At 36.9% G+C, this 9593-nt stretch overlaps 1 protein-coding gene across 1 annotated transcript in view; it reads right to left on the bottom strand.

Annotated features, from left to right (window-relative positions):
* The window catches only part of WDR44 (WD repeat domain 44), a 19563-nt gene extending 13840 nt beyond the window's left edge, over nt 1-5723 (bottom strand). The window contains exons 1-5 of the mRNA XM_009287591.2: nt 5679-5723; nt 2295-2369; nt 1182-1812; nt 428-558; nt 241-333 (exon numbers count right to left, since the gene is read on the bottom strand). Coding sequence (XP_009285866.1) covers nt 241-333; nt 428-558; nt 1182-1812; nt 2295-2366 — 927 coding nt within the window. The 5' untranslated portion in view covers nt 2367-2369; nt 5679-5723. The remainder of the gene's footprint in view (nt 1-240; nt 334-427; nt 559-1181; nt 1813-2294; nt 2370-5678) is intronic.
* Nucleotides 5724-9593: the final 3870 nt, after the last annotated feature.

Here is a 9593-nt window from a genome sequence, read left to right on the forward strand (position 1 = left end):
TCCCGGCTGTGTCCCCTCCCAAATTCTTGTGCACCCCCAGCCTTCTCACTGGTGGGGTGGGGTGAGGAGCAGAAAAGGCCTTGACTCTGTGTCAGCACTGCTCAGCAGTAACTAAAACATCCCTGTGTTACCAACACTGTTTCCAGCACAAATCCAAAACGTAGCCCCATACCAGCTACTGTGAACAAAATTGACTCTACCCCAGCCAAAACCAGCACAACAGACCACATTCATTAATACCTCATCTGTGAGCTCTCTTCCAGAATTAGACCTGGGTCTCTGTGGTCCAAGTACTTCATTTGTTGTTTGACCATCAGCTGCTTTCCCATTTTCCTGAAATTTTGGAGACAGAACACATTATCTCTAGTGTAACACTAGAGTGACAGAAAATGTTGCAGTTATTGTACTTAAAATAATTTCCCAATACCTGTGCAGTGACTATTTTATCTCCACTAGTTGCACTTGCCAAATCCAAAGAAGGCTGAGAATCTTTGGGCATGCCTTCTGTCACTGTACTTGGAGTTAAGAGACCACCAGCTCTGAAGTTCTCTCGAGAAACTGAAAAGAGATTCATATTAGAAAGAAGATCATAACACTTGCCACAGACAGTCTACAGATTGTTAGAATCCTAACATCATACTCCTGAACACCCTTTCTGACAAGTCTGACTTTTTTTTAAACATCAACTGCCACCAAATCTGCCTCACCAATTATATATTTCATATATAGTTGGAGGCACAGGCACGATTTCACACCGAGTCCTCTTAAGTTTTATTAACAATTTTTTTTTTAGTCATTTCTCTAGTAATGCAGGACTACTCATTTTCATGAGATCTCAGTCTACATCTTGACTTGTATTTCTATGCAAATACAGATTGCACACTTTTTATGTGAAGTGTGAAACTTTTTTTAGTTTCTGTATCAATGAGGCAACTTCTCCTTGCTACAGAAGTAGCTATTTTGGTAGGAAGTGTTAGTTTACAAAACAGTCCATGAATTAGGAACACTTGTAACGCAAAAGGGTATTTCTCCACTGTAAGAAGCTAAGAGCGTTGAAGAATTTTTTTTTCCTCGCTTAGATGTCAACTAAACTAAAATCACATGATTGAATGATTCTTCACTCAAAACACAAAAATAGTAACCACGTAGATAACTAAAGCCATCTAAAATAGAATACTTGCCTTCTAAAACAGGTTTTTGCACTTCAAAATCCAGTTCACTCTTCTTCTTCCGGGGTGGTGGAGCTGGCCGTGCAGGTGGTGGTGGTCTTGGAGGAGGAACATTTGTTGGAGGTGGTGGCCGTGCTGGGACGGGCTTTTTTGTGCTAGCAACTATATCAGGTTCTACAGTAAGCTGCCTTGGTGGTTTTGCTGGAGGCATTTCTTCTGCTGTAAAAAGGTCTTTGGTAGACAAATCTGAAGCCACTTGTTCCAAAGTATTTTCCTCTTTCTTGTCTGTTATGTCCTCATTTTTTGATGTTTCTTCTTGTGCTTCAGTTTCATCTGTTTTATGGTCAGTTGCATTTGTTACTTTTGTTAGTTTATGAGTTTCCTGTTGCTCAGAAGTAAACAAAAGCTTCCCTGACTCCAATTCAGTGTCCTTACACACGCTCTGATACACCGGTTCTCTAGGGTCATCTTGTAATGGTATTTTTGCAGCTAATACTTCTGGAATACTACTAATGATACCTGCTCCAGAAATCCAAGTATTTGCATCTGAAGTTGGAACAGTCAGCTCTTTTCCTCTAGAAGCTAAAGAATCATCATCCAGTTGTTGTGCCTTCTGGCTTTCTTCTATAATACTGTCAATAATCTAGAAAACAAAACCAAAACCATTCTACTGTTAAATAGCAAGCATTTCTAGGGTACACTCACCAGTCAGTCTGTACAACACCCACAAGAACTCTTCCATTGTATACGAAATATAATTTGTTTAAAAATTCTGAAGACCTAGGTGCAGAAATAGGCATAAAATAAATGAAAAATAAAAAAGTGACTGATTTCCATTCCTCTTTAATATACTTTGAGAGAAAGTTAGGAAACAAGAGCCGTTCACTCTTCAGAGTTCTCATGGCGTGCTAAATATGACCCTGTAAATTACTCAAATAATTCAACACCGGTGAATCCTAAATATGTTTTTAGAGTGCTTAGTTTCATATTTACCCTTTAGATGGACACTCTTATTAACATTAATGACAAATTCTAACCTGTATTAGTTTCAGGATGAAGACTGATTATTAAATTATGTAATATTTCTAGTGTGACACTGGAAGCACAAAACAACATTTAACTAACCTCTTTCGAATCATCTTGTTTCATTTCCTGTACAAAGGTCTCATTTCCAGCTTTGTGTAGCTTGCTGTCCATATCCTATGGAAAAAAACAGATGGTATATACCCTAAGATGATGGTAGTAAGTCCTTCAGTAAGATGATCTAACAAAAATATAGCAACAACAAATTAAATAGCATAAAGGACAAGAATTCTGTACATTTTTACACATTGCTGCTGTCAGATAGATGTTTAAACAGTAATGCACAGTACACATGAAGAGTATTTCACACCACCATACACAGAGAGAAAGCCTGCACACTATTAAACAAAAAAGGCAGTTATCTTTAAGAGGTTTCAACCTCAACTAAAATAAAATTGAAGGTAGCATGAAGTTTAGGGAAACATACACATTTAATAATCCATATTAAAACATTTTTTTCTTTATCAGCTTGTGGGAAAGGATGCAAGAACTGTATTATCACAACATATAATAGAAACTTTTTTAGAAATTTCCAGGTTAAGTCAGGCAGATCTATCAAGTGGTCACGAATATGCCTTTGAGGTTCTGACACAGTCTTATGTTCTACAATTTATTCCTAGTGCACAGTGTTTATTTTTGCCATCAGTCATCTTTATGCAGATCCTTCCAAAATCTAAATAAACTGCAGCAGAACAAGTGAAATGACTGGATTTAAGCAAAACACAAGAACATTTTCAGAACATTTGGATAAAAGACTGCATGAATATTCAAAGCTGAGTATACTATTTATTCTTTATATTTGTATAATCAACACTACCAGGATATTATACTACCGATGTGAAGTCAGTTTGCAGTTTAAGAAGTATAGATTCAAGATGTGCAAACAGCATCAACACTTTGGCATATGGTACCAAACAAGTTTAAGTCTTTTAATTTTTTAAAAAATAATTAAATAAATCATACTTAAGATAGGCAGTCCTAGGAATATTAGAATTAGACTACACTTTGGGCATGTTAAGTATGGATATTCTACACAAGAGTCTTAAACCAGAACTGAAAATATTCTAGTTGTGAGTGAACATATTCATCAATTCCTGAAAAATCTTAGGTTCAGAAAAGCAAGTAGTTTATACCATAGAAAGATAATGCTTTAACCAGAAGCCTGCTTTAACCTCAGTTAATAGGTCTAGTAGGAACTTCATCATATGCCTTCTGTTCTACATGAATCATTGATCACATTGCCTAGAAGCATATATATTAGCAATATCTAAAGGGAACTCCGATAGAATCCTTGATGTTGGAAGGGACCTGTGGAGATCCTGTAGTCCTCAAAGCAGAGCCAACTAGAACAAGTTGCTCAGAGATGTGTCCAGTCAGGTTTTGACTATATCCAAGGATGGAGACTGCACATCATCTCCATGCAACTTGTTCCACTGTTTGACCATCCTGCAGAGTCTATCTGGTGACCAAAGCTGCAGATAAAAGCCTGTATTTGTCTCACAAAAGAGAAAAACTCCTCACAACTGGCTCAAAGAATTAAGTTACTGAGCTTAAAACATTAAGAACAAATAAACACACCTCAACTGATTCCCTGAGTTGCGATACAGAACTGCTGTTCTCCTCCTCCTTCCTGTCTACAGACACGAAACTCTTTTCTGTTGAGGTCAGCAGTCCTTGACTGTCTCCCCACAATGTTAAAGCCCCCACTTCTGTTGAGGTCAGCAGTTCTCGACTGTCTCCCCACAATGTTAAAGCCCCCAAAGGCTAACTGTTACCATTATAAACTATTTTTGTTAGGCTATTAATTTAATTCTGCTTATACGGTTTTGGATATGCACAAGATACCTAATCTCCATATTAAACAGGTATTTTAAAAGACCTCCCCACATTTTTTTGGACCTTGTCAAGAATTACAGTGACTGTCTAGTACAGATATCTAAGGAATTTCTTCTCCTCAGACTTTTTTTTTTAAGAGACTTTGCTAGTCAAACAGAATCTTTATAGCATGCTAACATACTATAATATGTTTGGAAAAAAACACACAACTCTTGTAGACATCCATCTTAGAGTTCTGACCTCAAGAAATGGCATATCATGCAGAGACAGCTGCAATTATAGAAAAATTCTTCCTCTCCACTCCCTCCACTTCCTTCCACAAAGTTTTTCTAATCTAAATGCAAGTTCTACTTTGCTTTATCTCTAAAATCTATCTTCAAAAGGTATGACGACTTAAATACTTAAGTGTAATTAGTGTCTACAGAAGCCCATTATATTAATTTCTAATTTTATTGACATTAAACTCACACACCTGTTAAACTTTGGACTTAGGAAATATTTCTTACCCGTTCCAAGACAAACTATACCATTAGTCACACATTCACTCAACTGATACGGTACCAAGCAGAGAAGCAAGTACTTTTTCCACCTTCAAAAACTTAGCTTTGAACAAGTGACTTAGGAAGATACTTAAAAAAAAACAACCTACAAGCAACATACAGAACTTCATAGCTAATAATTCAGTCAACAAGACATTAAGGTCAGTTTTGAAGTTCATTGACTGCAACGAGTTTAGTCAGAATGATAGAGCGACATTTCTTGAAAGGCTTACACATGTAATACTTAATCCTAAAAGGGACATTAAACAGCACACAAAATAGGGGATAAGTCTGTTCCGTAAGATATGGTATCACTGTAAAAAGATTATTGATTCAGAGCAGAGTGCTGCTGACAAATCAGAAACACTATTTTCACTACGATTTGCCAACACTTTGCAGACAAAATGTCAAGCTTTCTTTACTCTATGTAGCAGTGTTGCACAGCATCACCTTTGGCCCTTCCGAGACCAGGAAATGAGTGTTATTTGTACAAAGTTCCAATTCCTCACTTATTTAATGTGTGCCAGATTCAGCTGCACTGTCACTATGCACAGATGCAGCATACCAATTACCTGTGTGGGAAGTGGCAACGCTGTCTCATTAAGCTAAATATAGTGTTTTATCTTCACATAACCTAGAGGGAAGGCTTTTGAAGTACAAACACTAAGATTTTTCTTATTTTGAAGGCAGAAGAGAGCAAAGAAAACTATTTCATATAAATCGAGACCAAAAACCAAGTGCTGCAGAGACTTGCTTACTACTCAAAAATCACTTGAAAGAGGGTAGTCTAGTAATTAAGTAGAGCTCAATTAAATTGCACATATACGTTTCAGAACAAAATTAGCTTCAAGACATGTTAACATACCCTAAATAAAAGTGAAGTTGGAACTTCAAGAGATGTAAGCACAACAATTGCTACGTACAACAAGGAAAGCCTACAATTTCCTGTCTGTGTAGATGTTAGGGCTACTGTAACACATCTACTTTAGGTAGAAATGCTCAACATTATGTTCATCAACAAGCATTTGATTGATTTTAAGAAGAAACTCACCTTTAATACATGGGATCCGACTTTCACTGGTGACCTGTTAGAAGGAGAAGACAGACTTAGGTAGAGCTCCAAGAAAAAAAATCTCTTGACAGTAAGCTTCATATTAAACAGTCTTAAATACAGTCTTCATTTACAGTGAATGTATACTTGATACTTTAGACGAGCAACAAAGTGAATGCTTCTCATACCACTCCTTTACACAAAAGGCTCCAAATAGAGTTGTGTTCAACTGTCTACAATGCACAGATCAACAGCTTCTACAATCCCTGAAAGTTTCTCGGCAGAATCTTCTAGAAATCATATTTCTATCAGTCTTTTCTAATAAACTGATGCTATTCCAGGTACAGATTTAAAAACATTTTGCATTACAGAGAATTTAAATTTAGCATGTACAGGGAGCACGGGGTGGACATCAAAGAAACCAGAACTTTCAGAAAGCAGAAGTACAAATGCTTGCAAATCAAATGCCTGAACCCTAATCTGTAGAGTCAACACTATCATAGCCATTCTGCCCTTCAGCCTCTCTAGTAAATGTAAAGTCTTGTTTCTAATCATGACGCTTGGTATAAATATAAGTATTTACATTACCACAGGAGGGAACTAATTTTGCACTACTTTCCAAAATGCATACTCTGAAACAGTGAATTTGCATTAGCACCCACTCACACATAACCTCTCATTTCACTAATTACATGAAAGAACAAGGTATCTTAGGGGAATGGTATCAAATAATTACTTCTCTTCAGGTCACCACTCAATCCAATCAGTGAACGGTCAACTCTTACTACGTCCTGAACTTACATCTTCAGAATTCTAGAAGATATTTAAATATTGAGTCACACTGCTTACTCTGACTGCAGGATCTTACTCATATATAAAGATGTGGAAAGGCTGGACCAGATGATCTTTCAAGGTCCCTTCCAAACTGGGCTGTTCTATGATTCTATTAGTTTATCAGTCACAAGGAGAGACCAAGTTACAGATCACTTCCTTAAAAGCTTACTACCAAATGAACAACCTGGATTGTACAGGCATCCCGGCTGGTTACCAAGGTCAGTGACACTCGAGAACTTTGAGTATCATCTTGTACCAAGCAATACAGACAAATATAGAGATCTTGGTCTAATTTGCACCTCCTGCTTCCAAAATGATGGTTTCAAAGGACAACACCTTCTGAAAAAGAAAACTATTTCCATTTCATTTTTAAGAATTTCAGTTCTTCTCTTTACTATCTGAAAGCATTTCATCATAGAAAGAAAAGGTCACATTTATACAGCAGAGTTAAGCTATCAAGAAAGTACAGTGGATTGGTATATAAAGACTGTATCATTTGTAACTAATTTAACACCTTAAACCTAGAGGCTTCTGTCCAGATATTGACACTTAAGATGCACAATATCCGTAACACTGTTTTGAGGCATAATCCTCCTAGAAGGTGCTAACCCCAGTGTGCAAAGAGCAAAATCAGTATTTTGACCTGAAAAAATAAACACATCTTTTGTCTTCCAAAATGTATTGCCGGGAAAGGCCACAGCCTGTGTTGAATTTCTAGTTACTGAAACATTTTCAGTTCCACTATCAACTCTTGGATTTCCTTAGAAAGAGGTGTGTCAGTTCATTAAATCCACAAGATGAATTTAACAATGAAATATATTTATAATTACAACATTAATGCCTGGGCTTCAGCAAGGTGTAGGGTCCTATTGTACAAGGCACTGCTAAGACTTTACAACCTAAATAAAATGCAAATCCCTCAACTGCAAATAGATACTTTAGTTTTCTACCGTGACACTTACCACCAATTAGCATGTCACTTCTGGTACAGGCAAATCATTCCTCCACTGGTAATACAAAATATGAGGTTCAAAAGACATTGCTACCCTTTCACACTGCTTTAGCTAATTAGTTTTGTGGAAAATCTGCACTTAAACTAAAACAGATGTTATTTCCCACTCTCATGCTTTACCTTGGGAAAAAGCTGCTCAAGTGATAAAGGATACAGAGATAGCAGGTATATAATATAACAGTGCTGACAGCTTGATACAGCACACATACGTGTCTTATGTTAGGGTGAAGCGCTGTCCTTGAAATTACATGCTTTTAAAACATTGCAAAGCTTCCGTAACTGTTTGGCAATAATACCACTTTCAGATCAGTTTATAATATAGCCAAATAAGCTTAGTGGCTTGCCTGAGATTATTTGAGCTATGTGTTTATAAGCACCGTTGCTCCCTTAGTCATTATGAGTTGCTGCTTATGTGCTATTACATTCATAAAGACAAAGTCAGTCACAGAGTAAGTTTGGTAACGGAAGTCTCCTGTAGTTCAACATTACTCTGGGATGGTCTCGCCACTTCCCAACCAGCTGAAGTTACCAGCCTTCTCCACTCTCCAGTTTTACTTTAAGGTCACTAGTTTTATGGATGCAGTATCTGAAATGCTTGCATTTTTTAAAAAGTATATATAGTGCCAAAAGTGTCTGAAAAGATTTATATGAAGATAAATCCAATGATAAAATATTGATTTTGCTTTGAAAGGTCTGTAGCTTTATGGGGTTATTGGGCAGAACATCAAGACAGAGATATGCCACAGAAAACATAAGGTAAAAACTTAATTTTGTTGTCTAGTATGACTGTTTAGTAAATAGTGGGATTTAAAAATTGATAACAACAGATCTTGTAGATTGCATTTCACATAAAACACTTCTAACAAGTTTTCTTACACGATACCACTGTAACACCAGTTTAACAAAGGAAGGGTTCAAGGTTACCTACAAAGATTAAACAAAATTGAAAGAAAAATCCCATTTCACCTTCACAAACATAACCAGATGCCTGATTAATCTGAAAGTCAAATAAACTCCTGAAGAACTTTTTTTTTTTTTTATTATTTATTCAGCTGTCACATTCATCCTAATACTGACCAGACTACAGGTACTTGCCATTCCCACTATCAGTTAGCTCCAGCCTAGTACCTATTCAAAATAAGCTTCACATTTCCAACACATTGTTGCTAAGTTTTGTGACAGAAAACAAAACGTTCAGCCCATCAAAAAAAACCCAACACAATAATGTGAATGACTGGCCTTGGTCAAATCCCAGAACCACACTGCCTGCTTTCCTGGGAGGATGTACATTGTTACAAAGCAGGTGTGCTAACAGGCAGATGAAGAGAGGTTTAAAGTGTATGTATAGCAGCAGTATATATATATACACACTATATATATACTATATACTATATATATATAGAGAGAGCAGCACAGAACATACAAGTTCAGCAACGTATATATATAGCAGCACAGAACATACAAGTTCAGCAACCAGCCCACTAACCGTATTTACTGCTGTCCTTCAGCTTGCAGAGGCACACGATGTTTTCCTCCCCCTAACCTATGGCTGGCCTGGAAGCTACAATTATTCTTGATGTAGCTCTCTGTGGCAGTCCACACCTTCACACCCACAAGGATTCATTACTGCAATGCACTATTTGGGCTGCCCTTGGAAAGCATTTAGGAACTTCAGCTAACTCAGAATGCAGAAACTTGTCTGCAGTGCTGCAAGTCATCATATCAACATAACTAAACACTTCACACTCCATCTGTTTGCTGCCAAGATCAGTTTTGCATGTTGGCTAAAATACACACCAACAAAAAAAGTTGTACTAAGCATGTCCCATGTGTCAACAGGGCACAATTTAACATTATCTAGCTTCCTACACAGAAGAAAACTAGATTCTTCAGGAAAAGCAAAGTAGGAATTGGGAGCTTATATCCAACTTGAAAATTCCACTCTTCCACACCACACGAGACAATTAATAAAACAAATAAATAGCAAAGAAGTCAGTAAGTTTACATAAACAGTTGTCACCACTTTCAGAATTTCTGTATCAGCAGTTATTAAACTTGCCCACACGGAA

This window comes from Aptenodytes forsteri, unplaced genomic scaffold (assembly GCF_000699145.1).
Source record: "Aptenodytes forsteri isolate BGI_AS27 unplaced genomic scaffold, ASM69914v1 Scaffold265, whole genome shotgun sequence".
Taxonomy (NCBI): Eukaryota; Metazoa; Chordata; class Aves; order Sphenisciformes; family Spheniscidae; genus Aptenodytes; species Aptenodytes forsteri.